Below are 15,088 nucleotides of genomic sequence, written 5' to 3'. Positions count from 1 at the left end.
GAATGTGGAGGAAGGATTGATTATGACTGGAGGTTTGAAAGACTTCATAGATGAGGTGGCCTTTGAACTGGAGTTTTGAAGAGTGAAAAGAATTTTGAGAGGAAAAATAGGAAAGTAGGGAATGCCATGCCTAAGGAATAGTGTGTAGGAATGTAGAAAATATTAGAAATTCACAATGTGGAGTATGGGAAGTTGTTTGGTGTGAATTAAAATGTTGGGTGCCTCACTGTTGTGTAGTGGCAGATAAAGCTTACAAGGATAACAGGAGGCAAGACCCTGGAGGGGTGGAGATGTGACTAAGGGAGTGGTAGTTGCAGCTTTTATTTTTTATTATGTAGTTCCTTCCTAACTTGACTTTTCAAAGTGGAAAGACTGAGAGCAGTTTAAACGCTAACAAAAGGAATAAGTAATAAATAATTAAAAAATAAGACAAGAGTATGAAATTTTCAATAGCAGGGCTTTTATACAGGGACATAAATAGCTGGCTCTATTCAGGATGAGGTTTCAATATACACAAAGTCACAGAGTTGAATTTCCTGATAAAAGGTCATTAGTAAAATAAAAACTAGTAGAAAGCTGTATTTCACTAGTAGTATGTTTATGTTTTTATGTTGGTATTATAATTCGGGAGTTTTTAAATAGAGGTTGCAGGATATTTTAACTTTATAAGATCCTGTGCTTCTTTCTCCCCCATCTTTGAAGGTCCCTTTACATCAGAGATTGATTCATTCATTTAAAATTTTTATTTTTAAGTAATCTCTACACCCAGCATTGGGGCTTGAATTTACCACCCTGAGATCAACAGTTGCATGCTCTACCAGCTGAGCCAGCCAGATGCCCCCCACCAACTTTTTGAAAGATTTTATTTTCGGTAATCCCAAAGATTGGTTTAATTCCTAGTTTTTGATGACACAGTTAATTTTATGTTTTAAAGAGTTTTAACTCTATCTGAACATTTTCAGATGCTGGCGAGTCTAATAAAAGAGAGAATACATCCGCAATGGGTGGTTTTGGAGTTGGAAAGAGTTTTGGAAATAGAGGTAAACTGCTTATGGTATCTTATGATCACAGTTTGAGTGAACCCTAGTTTTTTTTCTGTACTCAAGACTCCCTTCCCCTGTACCCAGCAACCAGAAATCCATCTTCTATACCTCCAAAGGTAAATTTGAATCTCAATCTAGTTGAGCAAAGAACCAGGAGAAGTTTTGAAGTTCTTTTGTTCCTTAAAAATTTTAAAAACTTTATATCATAACTGGAACAGAATTTAAGATAGAGACCAGTAATGTGTAGGTTGAAGACTTCCGAAGCCTTTTGGAAACCCAGCAGTCGAAGGTAGGATGGAGGGAAGGGGCAGTTATGGAGGGCAGTAGATAGATTATAATCCTTTCCTGAACCAACTTGAAAGATTGTAAATTCTGAAATGACCTAAATAACTCAAAACTTAGGTTTTGTGGTAATATATTCTTTCTGTACAGATTGTGTTTATTTTGAAATGATATATCTTTTCAAGGAAAAACGTTTTTGTCATCTAATCATATATTGAGGATATAGGGTACTTATTTTTGTATCATAATTGTGTATTGAATTTCTCTGCTAAAAAGGGGTGTTAGAATTTTTGAACCAGAGATATTAAGTGACTTTATGTATACATTCTGCAGTTAAATTTAACATCTGTCACACAGTAATTGATTAGTCTCTGTATTGCAGAAGCCATGATTTAATATGTTTAATATTTTATATTTTAGCTTAAATACTGATTGACAGCCATCTTATTAGTGATCTTTAATTTTAATGGATATTAGTCCCTGAATATTTTTGCACTAAAGATCATTTTATTAACATTCAACATTTAAAAATTTTGTGAAATATTACTGATGAATGCTTTTAAAATTAATTTTAGAGATGTATCTATATGCTCCAGAGACACATAAATCTAGATACAGGTTTTTATTATATGAGAAATTTGAAAGCAGAGCTAAATGAAAGATGTAAAAAAAAATTTTGTAAACAAAAAATGTCAGAAGAATTTCCTTAGTACTGAGATGGGAAAAATTATTGAATATTGGATTATAATTTAGTTGTATTGTCCTCTGGCAGATGAAGAGATTGAGTTAATTTATAAGGTTTTAAAAACTTTGATATTTTGAATAGAAAGTATATAGTGTTTATGTTGATATATACCACTGTTCTGACCATCTACATATATATGACATTTGAGGTAATATAGCACTGGCTGGACCTTTTACCTTAGTTAATTGACACCAGGCAGAAATCATAATGCAACCTGTGTGAGTTTTCATTCAGTGTGTGTGTGTGTGTGTGTATAAATATATGTCTCTCTCTATGTGGTTTATTTTATTTTGGGGGTGCATCATAACTGGTAGTCCTTTCGGTTTTTGTTTGTTTTTTGGTTTACCACAGAGGAACAAGTAATTGTTTTCAGAAATTTGCATGTTTAATTTTCTATTTTGTATAGGTTTTTCAAATAACAAGTTTGAAGAAGGTGATAACTCTGGTTTCTGGAGAGGTAAGTTCAGAGTTTTTTGTAGTGGATTTTAAAATTTAATGTTCAGGTGTACATGCTAAAGAGAAACTAAGATTAAGTGTCCTAGTCTTTTTCAATTCTAATTTATTTAAACCCAGTTTTATAAAGCACCTGTTGCCAGAGTCTTCACCAAGAATTCAGGCATCCTAGTTTGGCCTTTTTCAGTCTGCCTTAGTTAATCTATGAGGTGCAACTTTTGAATGATTTGCTACCTTAAAAAAGGTGGATAATGGAAAGAGCACATCAAGAATCAAAACTCATGTCCGTATATACATGCAGTTTGGAACATGCAGATCCCATTCAGCCTAACATAATTCTTGACATTGGAAAAAGATTCATGAGAATGTGGATGACTACGGAAATCGAGACATTTCTGTCAAAGGTACTGACATACTGGTTTGGAGGAATACAGAGGATGATGAGAATAGAGTAATGTTACCAGAATATGGATTACAGTAATTAATAGTGCTTTCCTAGGAGAGCCTGATTAAGTAGATTTGGGTGAGGTCTTGGAACCTGTATTTAAAAAGCATCCCTGCTGACTTTGATGCCTTTTTGTCTGGTAATCACTGATCTGTGGAATGTTTTTTTTTTTTTTTTTGGGAGAGAGGAGGTGGGTAGGGGCAGAGGGAAAGGGAGAGAGAGAATCTTAAGCAGGCTCCATGCCCAGCACAGAGCCCACTCGGGGCTACATCTCAGAACCCTGAGATCATGACCTAAGCTGTCATCAAGATTTGGACGGTTAACCGACTGAGCCACCCAGGTGCCCTTATCTGTGGAATCTTAATAACATAATATACTTTGGAGTTGCAGACTTTGTTTCCTGTCCCTGCTCTGCGACCCCCTAGTTGAATGACTTAGAGCTAGTTGCTTAATTTCTCAGAGCCACAGTTTGCTATTCTGCAGAATGGACATCCCTATTATAGGTTGTTAGGCAGACTTAAGGAAAACGTGTATGAAAATATGAAGTTTAATACCAGACACATTCATGGTAAACAGTAAATGCCATCTATCTTTATTAAATATTTGAGTCTTAATCTCATTATACTTTTAACAGTGATTCTCAAAATTAAAACCAAGCCTCACCTGATCACCTAAAACCCTTTGAATTATTTGGTGTTGAATTATTTGGGGTTTTAATATATCTAATAAAACTGTTTCCCTAAGTTATTGTCAGTCTCATTCTCCCTGATTTTCTATGCTTTTTTCATTTTAAATGAAAATGTACATAACATAGAACAAATATTTAACAGAAGAAAAAAATGACCATTTTTAGTCTTTTCCATTTCTATCTTACCTAATCTCCCTTTTTAAAATCAATGAATATTCAAGATCATTTTCACTTAGCCTAGACCTTCTTCCCCACTTGACTCTTATCACTGGTAGACCAGAGCACTTTTGAGCACAGATTCTAGTTTCTCATGGCATCCTGAGAGAACTTTCCCCCAAAATGGTTTAATTTCTTCCCTTGGTCTATTTTCTATATACATATATATATTTCTGTGTATATATATATGGATTGAATTCTTTTATTCTTAAAATCGTTATTGGCAAGCTCAGGAACAGATTGCAATATCATGATAGAAGCTTTTATTCTGCACTCAAATAGCATCTTTTGTGGTTGTTATTTTTCCTGCAGTCTAGATTTCTCCATCTAGTATAGTTAGTGATAAGGACTGTTGATTTTGGATTTGGACATTGTAGGTTTGAGACCCAGAGTCTCCTCCTCTCAGTTGTATTATCTTGAAAAAACATATTTAACTTCTGTATTTCATTTTTTCTATTTATAAAAGAGAATAATACCCACTTCACTAGGTTTTTGTGAAGATTTAAAAAGTTAGTATGTATTACTCAGTGCTAGACCATACTGAATTCTATATGTGTTGTTATTACTATTAATTATGAGTAATTTTAGGTAATATATATTTATATGAATATATATATTAGATATCTAATATATTTACATACTAAATATATATTGAATTAATGTATCATATTGTTATTTATGTTTATATTTTAAATATTTATACATGTTATATATATTTTATATATTCTCTGTAATTAATTTTTATGGAATAATATAATATGGTTGTAGCTTATATTGGGATAATATCTCTTTTTTGTTGGTGCTTGCCTTTATTTCCTAACTTTACAGATAATTTTTTTTCAATAACTATATTTTGAAATACTCTAAGACTCATTATAAGTTAGAAAAATAGTACAGAGAGTTTCCTTCACTCCTCTCCTAGTGTAATTGTGCTCTTCACCCAACTTCTCCCAATGTCATTAGCCTATTTTAATTCCCAGTGTGGTCAAAATATAGGTTTGTTTTAGGGGAAAAACTGGACAAAGATATTGTGAGATCTCTTTGGCCTTGTCAGGTCTCAAATTAATTTACAGGTTTTTCTTACATAAGGCAATAAATGTTAGTTGTCCTCATTATTCCAGGGCCGGCCAACCTTCTTTTCAGACTTCTTTCCTTCCTGTTAAGCTCCTTTGTAGTATTAAATCCTGCTTCCCAGAAAGTTGTCTTAATATTAGATGGCTTTTTAGGAATATTTAGTAGTTGTTGACTTCATTTCAAGTAGGAGCCTGCAATAAGAGCTCTGGGTTATTTCTTATAAAACAAAATTAGTTGTTAGGAGATTAGTCATTTTGCACAGGAACTTATAGCTTCTAAGCTGTATAGCCACTTGATATCATTACTACGACTTAAAGTTCTCAGATTTTAAGCATTTAATGACATGTACAAAGGTCTCTTGAAATCATTTCTGTATTTCCCAAATGTGGCTTTGTTGGAATCCTCTAGAAAGCTTAAAGTTATTACTTTAAGTCATGTTAGTAACATTTTTAAATTTTGAAAAATTATTCATTTGTTGCTCTCACTCTATACTTTTAAAATAAACATCTCTGGGGTGGATTCTAGGAATTTATTTATTTATTTATTTATTTAATTTTTTTCCTAGGAATTTATTTTTAACAAACTTTCCAACTAATTCCTAGGTAGCCTTCAGTGTAGTGATTCTCATTCTGCTGTTGGGAAACTGGTAATATTACTTGATAACATCGTTAAAAACAGAAAAGCTAAGATATTCCCCAATTGTTTCATTAGGATGATTGGGGAAAAATTTGCGTATGTTAAAAAAAAAAACCACTAATGTCTGAGATATAGTAAGAAAGGCAAATTACAGAAATATTGACAGTATTATAAGAAGAATAGTCATGTATTTCTAGTGACTAGTAGCCTACATTTAAGAACCACTTGACTACTTTAATAGTTTAGATAGTTCTGAAACCATTTTTAGTCATACCAGTATGGACGAAATTCTTATTTTTTGGCTTGTGCTTAGCTCTTGGGAAATAGCAAGTTCTCAGTTATACACTTAACATTTAGGTATGTTAAATGATTTGTATAGGGATTTGTGAATAATGTCTTTATATTTCTGTTGCTAAAATTATTTCAAGAATTAAAATGTTCATATTTTTTACCTTAAAAATACTTATTTTTCTCACTAATTTATCCTGTGATAGTGCTATTCTTTAGATATTACAACTATGAAGTTAATTATTTAGATGCTATTCACATGTTAAATTCTTATTCAAGAATCTAATAATGACTGTGAAGATAATCGAACACGGAACAGAGGGTTTTCCAAGAGAGGCGGTAAGGACCACATTTTGGAATGATTTGTACTTACAGTTTCTAATGTCATGGATTTTTTTTCCCCCAAAGATCTCCAGAATGTTCTGTGAAGTACAGAATAGGGACTGTGAGTTCTGGTCAGTCACAGTATCTATGAACTGGGATGTCTTTGTCTCTGAATAGAATATTTGGGTATGTGGGAGAGTGAAGAAATTGTAGGTTACTTTTTGTTAAAAGGTCTGGCAATGCCCTACCGTACTCTGCTAATCCTGCCTCTAATAAAGTTAGGATGAGATGGTATAAACATTACCATATTTAATTCTTGATAACCTATGGATAGACATGTTAAAATATCAACGATAAAACCCACAAAAAACATAGTGAACTTATAAGATTGTTAAAGTTGTGCAGATCTACTTATGATAAAAGAGTTTATTCTTAGGAACTATATGATAATCAGATTCATCAGTGTCTTTACTGTAACTTGGGAACATCATTTTCCTTTGCCCATTAGATAGTTAGCCCATTGAATACCAGACCCTTCTTAGTGCCGCTAGGGCTTGTGTGGACTTCACTGTAGCCTTCTTAGGGCTGTGAGGTGGGGAGGAATTTGGTGGTGAATGAGGTTTGGCTGTTTTTCTCATAAATTGAAGGGTTTTTTTTAATGATAATTGCAGGGGGACATGTAATGATAGGGAGGAAATTTAGGTATAAGAAAAAGCCAGACTCATCTTTTAGAATTGCTTATTTTCCCCCTTCAACAAGCGATTTTTAGCACTTAGTGTTCTTTTTTTTTTTTTTTAAAGATTTTATTTATTTATTTGACAGAGATAGAGATAGCCAGCGAGAGAGGGAACACAAGCAGGGGAGTGGGAGAGGAAGAAGCAGGCTCATAGCGGAAGAGCCTGATGTGGGGCTCAATCCCATAAGGCCGGGATCACGCCCTGAGCCGAAGGCAGACGCTCAACCGCTGTGCCACCCAGGCGCCCCAAGCACTTAGTGTTCTTAAAACATTGCTCTTAGTTTTAAATTTTTGGTTGTTTTTTGCAGAACAGTGAATATCTTCCTCAGTATTTTCTTTAAATTAATCTAATTCATATTTAAGTGAGGCAGTCACAAGCTGGTTGCAGCTCTATGTGCTTGATCCTGGCTTATTGACTAATACAGTGTGACTAGCAGGCAAACAGTCATTTTTGCATATCCCTGATTGCTGTTCTCTTTAGTTGTATACATTTGAAGGGAGGAAATTTGCTCATGGCGGTCACTCAGTAAATAAAAAATATATGTGCATAAATATAAGTATATATTGAAATATGACTTGATATAGCACCAGACATGTGCATATGTTGTACCTGTATAGCTCAATGATTTTTCACTAACTGAACACACCTGAGTTTATTGTGTTCACAAGCATCCAAATCAAGAAATAGAAATTACTGGCACCTCCAGAAGTCCCTTTTATGCTCATTTTCTTTCACTGGCAACCCTCCCATCCCACGGTTAACTTGTAATCTGACTTTGAGCAACATAGGTTAATTTTCTCTGTTTTTGTACTTGATATAAATGGAATCATGCAACATACTCTTTTGTGTCCATCTTCTGTTCAATGTATTTGTGAGATGCATTCATAGTGTTGGTTGCAGTTGTAGATCACTACCATTGCTATATAGGTTCTTTGGTTCTACTGTTATGCTAATAATGCTGTTTGGATGTCTTCCAGCTTTACGCTATTTTGAAGCTGCTGCTGTGGACATTCTAGTACATTTCTTTTGGTGCTGTTCACACATACTCAGAAATGATGCCTCATAGATTTTGTATATTTTTTGCTTTAATAGCTATTGTGAAATGTTTTCAAGATAGATATACTAAGGTATACTCCTACATCCTCACCAATGTCTGGTTATTTTCTTTTTCTTTAACCATTCTGCTGAGTGTGCGGTGGTATATCTTATTGTGTTTTTAATTTGTCTTTCCTTGATGGACTAATGAAATGTCCAGTGCTTCTTAAGTTTACTGGCCATTTGTACATCATCTTTTGTGTAGTGCTGATTCAGTTCTTTCGCCATCTTTTCTGTTAGGTGTCTATGTTTACCTTTTCATTGGCAAATAATTTAAAACTTAGAGAAAATTTGCACGAATAGGAAAAATAACTCCTGGGTGACATTTATATTGGGAGTCTCTGCTTCTTCTAAAGTCATGAAGATAGTCTCTTCTATTTTTCTTTTAAAGTTTTATCTTTTTAGTGTGCACATTCAGATTGTAATTCATCTGGGCTTTATTTTTGTATATGACGTAAGTTAGGGATCATGGTACATTTTTTTCCCCGTAGGAGTGCCCAGTTGATTCCTTATCACTTAGTGGAAGACTTTTCCTTCCACTCTACACTACAAGGACTTCTTTGTCCTAAATCAAGTAACAGTGTATATGTGGAAGTGTTCCTGGACATGATTCCTTTCCATTGGTCAGTTTCTATATTTTTGCACCTTTGCTATATAGCCTAATTAGTGCAGTTTCATAATAGATCCTAATATCTGGTAGTGTAAGTCTTCCAAGTTCATTTTTCTTCAGTATTACCTGGGTTATTCTTAGTTCTTTGCATTTGTATGTGATTTTTAGAATCAGTTTATCAATTTCCTGGAAAAAACCTAATGGGTTATTTTGGGGATTGCATTGATTTTGAGGAGAATGACCATTTTTACAGTTATCAAGCCTTTCAATCCATGAATATCCCCATTTAAGTAGGTCTTTAGTTTTTCCTAGCTCTGTTTTGCAATTTTCACTAGAGTCATTACACATCTTTCTTTACATTAGTATTTGATATTTTGTGATGCATGTTTTTTATTTATCTAATATTCCATATAACATATGTTTCACCATTTTAGAGTATATACTTCAGTAGTTTTAAATATACTCACTGTATTGTATGCCCATCATCACTATTTAATTCCTGAACATTTTCTTTCTTCCCCCTCAAAACCCTGGGCCTATTAGCAGTTAGTCCCACTTCCCTCTTATCTCCATCCTTTGGCAATCATTAATTGACTTTCTGTAGCTATGGGTTTGCTGATTCTGGACATTTCATATAAATGGAATTGTGTAATGTGTGGTCTTTTGTGTGTTCTTTCACTTAGGATGAACTTCTCACAGTTTGTCCATGCTGTAGCATGTGATGATACTTAGTTACTTGTAATGGCTGAGTAATATTTCACTGTGTGGCTGTACCACATTCTTTTTATTCATCAGTTGATTACTGGGTTGTTTCTACTTTTAGGCTATTATGACTAATACTCCTATTAACCTTTGTGTACAAGTTTTATGTAAACATGTTTTAATTTTTCTGGTGCATATACCTAGGAGTGAAACTGTCAAATTGTTTTCAACAGCAGCTGTACCAATTTATATTCCTTCCAACCATGCATGAGTGTCCCATTTTCTCAGTATTCTTTCCAATCTTTGTTGCTGTGTGTCTTCTTAGTGGTTGTGATGTTTGTACACAAAATTTAAATGGTATCTCATTGTCGTTTTGATTGTGGTTTCCTGATGGCTGTTATGTTGAACAGGTTTCCTGTGTGTATTGGCTGTTCGTATATCCTTTTTGGAGAAAGGTCTATTTGCTTATTTAAAAAACTGGGTTGGGGGCGCCTGGGTGGCGCAGTCGTTAAGCGTCTGCCTTTGGCTCAGGGCGTGATCCTGGCGTTATGGGATCGAGCCCCACATCGGGCTCCTCCGCTATGAGCCTGCTTCTTCCTCTCCCACTCCCCCTGCTTGTGTTCCCTCTCTCGCTGGCTGTCTCTATCTCTGTCAAATAAATAAATAAAATATTTAAAAAAATAAAAATAAATAACTGGGTTGTCTTTTTATTGTTTAAAGAATTCTTTGTGTCTTGTTACATGTGCTATCGGGTAGACAATTTGCAGATATATTCCCTTTGTGTTACCTTTTTATTTTCTTGATGGTGTCCTCTGAAGCACAGAAGTTTTAAATTTTGGTGCTGTCTGGTTTATATATTTTTTGTTTGTTGCTTGTGTTTTTGGTGTCATATCTAGAAAACATTTGCCTGTTAAAAGGTCATGCAGATTTTTACCTGTGTTTCCTTCTAATAATTTTATTGTTTTCCTCTTTGATCCATTTTGAGTTCTTTTTGTATGGTGTGAGGGAGGAGTCCAACTTAATTCTTTTGCATGTGAATATGTAGTTGTCCTAGCACCTTTTGTTCTTGTTTTATATTGATAGGGTGTAGTTGTAAATCTCTTTAAATTTATCCTACTGGATGTTGGTTAAGCTTCTTGGATGTGTGAATTTATATTTTTCGTCAAATTTGAGAAATTTTCCACTCTTTTTTTTGTGGTAAAATACCTGGGACATAAAATCTGCCATTTTAGTTATATTTAACTGTATAATTAAGTGGCATTAAGTACATTTACAGTGTTACGCAATTGTCACCACTATCCGTTTCCAAAATTGAAAGCAGAAACCTAAGCAGAAATCTATATCCATTATATAGTACGTACCCTTATCTTCTCCCCCCAGGTTCCTGGTAAACTCTATTCTATAGTCTCTTTGAATTTGCCTCTGTTCTAGATATTTCATACAAGTGGAATCATACAACATTTGCCCTTTTGTGTCTGGCTTAATTCACTTAGCTTAATGTTTTCAGTGTTCGTTCATGTTCTAGCATGTATGTGAACAAAGTACATTTCTTTTTATGGCTGAATAATTATCCATTGTATGTATAACACCACATTTTATCCATTCATCTATTGACGAATATTTGGGTTTTTACTTATTTTGTCTATTGTGAATAATGCTTCTACGAACATTCGTATTTATTTATCTGTTTGAGTCCTTGTCTTTGCATCTTTTGAATATATATGCCTAGAAGTGGAATTGCCAGGAGATGGGACTGAAGTAAGTTGAAATATACCACAGAGTTCACTGTTCTTACTAAGAATCAGCTTAAAAAAATATTCTCTGGGTTATTGCAAGTTTGATTTATTTCCATTTTAGAAAATGTTAATTCTGACAGTTTTTGTGCATTTTTTTTTTTGGAGTAGCAGAATTTGGAGTTTCGTACTTTGCCATTTTTGCTGATGTCAGTGATCCATATCATTTAAAAGTTTTCATTTTGTTTGCTAGTATATAGAAATACAGTTGAATTTTGTATATTGAAGGTTGAGTGACCTCGCTAAATTTATGGTAAGTACTTTTTAAATGAAGAAAAGATGTTCATGTTTCTTTTACACAAAATTTAAATGATTAATAAACTTACTTTTTTCTGAAGATTTTACCAGACATCTTTAAAAGGCTGCAGGAGATTGTCAGCTGTCCCTTATGAAATGCAGAATTCATGGAAGGACTAACGTCACCTTTAAAAATATGTTAATGTTATTTTATGAAAAGCGACATTTAAAGTGGTAAATTTTGAAATATTTCAAAAACTCAGAAAAGCACAGAATGTTTTTTTTTTTTTTTTTTTTTTTTAAGATTTTATATATTTGACATAGAATCAGAGAGATAGAGTGAGAGAACACAAGCAGGGGGAGTGGCAGAGGGAGAGGGAGAAGCAGACTCCCGGCCAAGCAGGGAGCCCCATGTGGAGCTTGATCCCAGGACCCTGGGATCATGACCTTAACTAACCGAAGGCAGACCAGGTGCCCCAGCACAAAATATATACAACTTGTATACCACTTGTATACCACTACCTGGATTTAACAGGAATATTTTGTCATGTATACTTCAAATATAGAAAAAAAATTACATAATTGTTAGAAAACTCATCTTCCTTTTGTATTTTATATCTCCTTTTTCCTGAGGTAACTTTTTTTAAACATTGATATGTAGTGTATACTTCCTATTCATACTTTTATAAAAGTTTATTATACCCATCTTTTTGTGATTTAAAAAAAATTTTTATTTTTAAGTAATCTCTACACCCATTGGAGTGCTCAGACTTAAAACTCCAAGGTGAAGAGTTGCATGCTCTACCGACTCAGCCAGCCAGGCACTCCCCCCTTTTTTATGACTTTTTTATTCCATGTTTTTAAAGATTTATATGTTGAAAGTATAGATCTAGTTCATTTATTTTAACTTTTGTAGTGTTTTACTTACCTTTTAACCTATTTATTTAAAAACAAATTATTATTTTTTTAATAATATTTTTTTTATTATATTATGTTAGTCACCATACAGTACATCCGTGGTTTTTGATGTAAAGTTCCATGATTCATTACTTGCATATAACACTAGTGCACCATGCAAGACATGCCCTCCTTACTACCCATTCCCATTCCCCCACCCCCTCCCCTCTGAAGCCCTCAGTTTGTTTCCCAGAGTCCATAGTCTCTCATCGTTCATTCCCCCTTCTGTTTACTCCCCCCTTTCTTCTTCCCTTTCTTCTCCTACTGATCTTCCTACTTCTTATGTTCCATAAATGAGTGAAACCATATGATAATTGTCTTTCTCTGCTTGACTTATTTCGCTTAGCATTATCTCCTCCAGTGCCATCCATGTTGCAGCAAATGTTGAGAAATCGTTCTTTTTGATGGCTGAGTAATATTCCATTGTATATATGGACCACATCTTCTTAATCCAGTCATCTGTTGAAGGGCACCTTGGCTCCTTCCATGATTTAGCTATTGTGGGCAATTATTTTTAACACCATGTAGGATACGTAGAGTTTCTAGCCTTACCTTCTAACAAGAAAGTTATTCAGACTTTTAATTCTGTATAACTTCCATTTTCTTTTCATCTCTAGTTATTAGACTCCTTATATAACTAGAAATTGGCATCAGCTATAGGGAAAAAAAGAGCATGTTCATTTAAATGTTTGTATTTCTCCTGTGAATGAGATTATTAAGCTATAGATACTGGAGGTACTGAGTCATTGTGTAGTCATTTGCACAGTAGAGAAGCTAGTTTTGAAAAGGAACCAAATTGAATTTACAGAAAGCAGTAGTGATTGAAAACATAATGAATAGATTAAACAGATTAAACAAAGATGAGTAGAATAAATGAATCCAAAGATAGATCTGAGGAAATTCTCTAAATTTGGGAATGGAAAACATGAAAGCATTTAACAGTCACGGAAGATAAAATAAGAATCTCTGTTATTCCAACGTATGTCTAAATATCTCCTGAGAAGAGTACAGAGAAAATGGAAGGAGGAGAGGGAAGGAAAAGAAGGCTATTCAGAGAATAGTTGAGAAACTTTTCCAGATTTAAGAAGGTACAAGAATCTTGAGCAAATTAAAAAAAATTCACACTCTTATATGTGTGTTGACATTGCAAAATTATGGAGATAAAAATATTCAGAGCTAACAGAGAAAAAAGATTCACCTGTAAAAGGACAAAAGATTGACAGCAGAACTTGTTTTTTTTCAGTAAAGGTAGAGAACATAATAGAGTAGAACGTAGAATCCTGGGAGAGAATAGTTCTGAATTGAAACTGCTATATCCAGATAATTTAGGTGTCAGAGAGAAATAAAACCATTCAGATAAAGACGGTGTTGAGTACTGTCAGGCCACTGAGGAAAGAACTACCGAATCTTGTATATTAGCAAGAAGGAAACTGAATGCAACAAGAAAGAAGTAGGAAGCAATGATGAGAAAAAACTAAATAAATACACATTTTAAAATTGGCAAACATATTGGTAAACCTAAATAAGTATTGACTGTAGAAGATAGTAATAATGTCACTAATTTAGGGGTTTTAGAAATAAGAAAGAACTAAAATACTAGCAAATGAAAAGTCTTTAGTTCTTTGTCAGCTCAGTAAGAAAGAGAACAGATTGAAACTAATTTCAAAATTTCTTAAAAATGGTAAAATTGAAGGATAATAAGAAAAAGGATATATAATGTATAACTTACTAGTGGAGGAAATCCAATAGGATAAAAGGCTAGACTTTGAGGAGGGGACAAAGATGAAAATAAATATTTCTTAAATATTCATTGCTGAAATTGAAGGATATCAGTAAAAGCATAAAATGCAGTGTTTGGGAGATCAATAGAAGGACAGAGAGGAAAAGAAAAAAAATTGAAAAAACTCAGGGAAGGGAACAGACAAAATAAAATGATAGATGTAGGAAATTGATAATTAGTAATCATGATATATGTAAACAGTAAACGTATTTCAATGCAGAGTTGAAAATAGAAAAAATGTCAGCTCAATATTAACCCCAATAGAAGTATAGGATACAAAATAGACTCTAAAGCAGACATAAAGAAATGAGCAGGAATAAAGCAGGAATAAAGAAATACTTAATGATAAAAGTCATTTTCACTGGGAAGGTATTACAGTTTGGAACATGGTTCGAAATCTAACAGTATATTCTTAAGTATATAAAGCAAAAGTAGACATAATTACATGGAAAAAATTGCAAATTCTAGTTAAACCACTAGTCCTAGGGTTGTTTTTGTTTTTGTTTTTTCCCAAGATTTATTTATTGGAGAGCAAGTGAGAGAGAGAGATCATGAGCAGGGGGTGGGCAGAGGGAGAGCGAGAAGCAGGCTCCCCACTGAGCAGAGAGACATGGGCCTTGATCACAGGACCCTGAGATCATGACCAGAGCTGAAGGCAGATGCTGAACCACTGAGCCACTCAGGCGCCCCCCACTAATCCTAGGTTTAAACCATTTTCCCCTTAGAACTGATAGAATGAACAGACCAGAAATGATTAAGACTGTGGAGACTATAGAAGTTTTGAATACCAGTTATTAAGCTTGATTTAATGTTTCTGTTTGGAATAATATGCCCCATATTATAAATTACACATTCCTTTACAGCACATAGAAAATACACACAATTTTACCATCTATTAAGGCCAAAAGGAAGTCCCAAAATATACCATAGAATTTATCACAAACTATGTCCTCTTGTTAAAGTTTCATGAAAGTAGAAATCCG

The 15,088-nt window shown here is 33.8% G+C and overlaps 1 protein-coding gene across 1 annotated transcript in view; it reads left to right on the top strand.

Annotated features, from left to right (window-relative positions):
- DDX4 (DEAD-box helicase 4) overlaps positions 1-15,088 on the top strand; it is a 73,002-nt gene that overhangs the window by 25,088 nt on the left and 32,826 nt on the right. The window contains exons 4-6 of the mRNA XM_040622253.1: positions 963-1,040; positions 2,477-2,527; positions 6,150-6,209. Coding sequence (XP_040478187.1) covers positions 963-1,040; positions 2,477-2,527; positions 6,150-6,209 — 189 coding nt within the window. The remainder of the gene's footprint in view (positions 1-962; positions 1,041-2,476; positions 2,528-6,149; positions 6,210-15,088) is intronic.

Source organism: Ursus maritimus, unplaced genomic scaffold (genome assembly GCF_017311325.1).
Source record: "Ursus maritimus isolate PB19 unplaced genomic scaffold, ASM1731132v1 scaffold_5, whole genome shotgun sequence".
NCBI lineage: Eukaryota > Metazoa > Chordata > Mammalia > Carnivora > Ursidae > Ursus > Ursus maritimus.
Note: the sequence above shows the minus strand (reverse complement) of the source record. Positions and strands in the feature narration are given on the sequence as shown.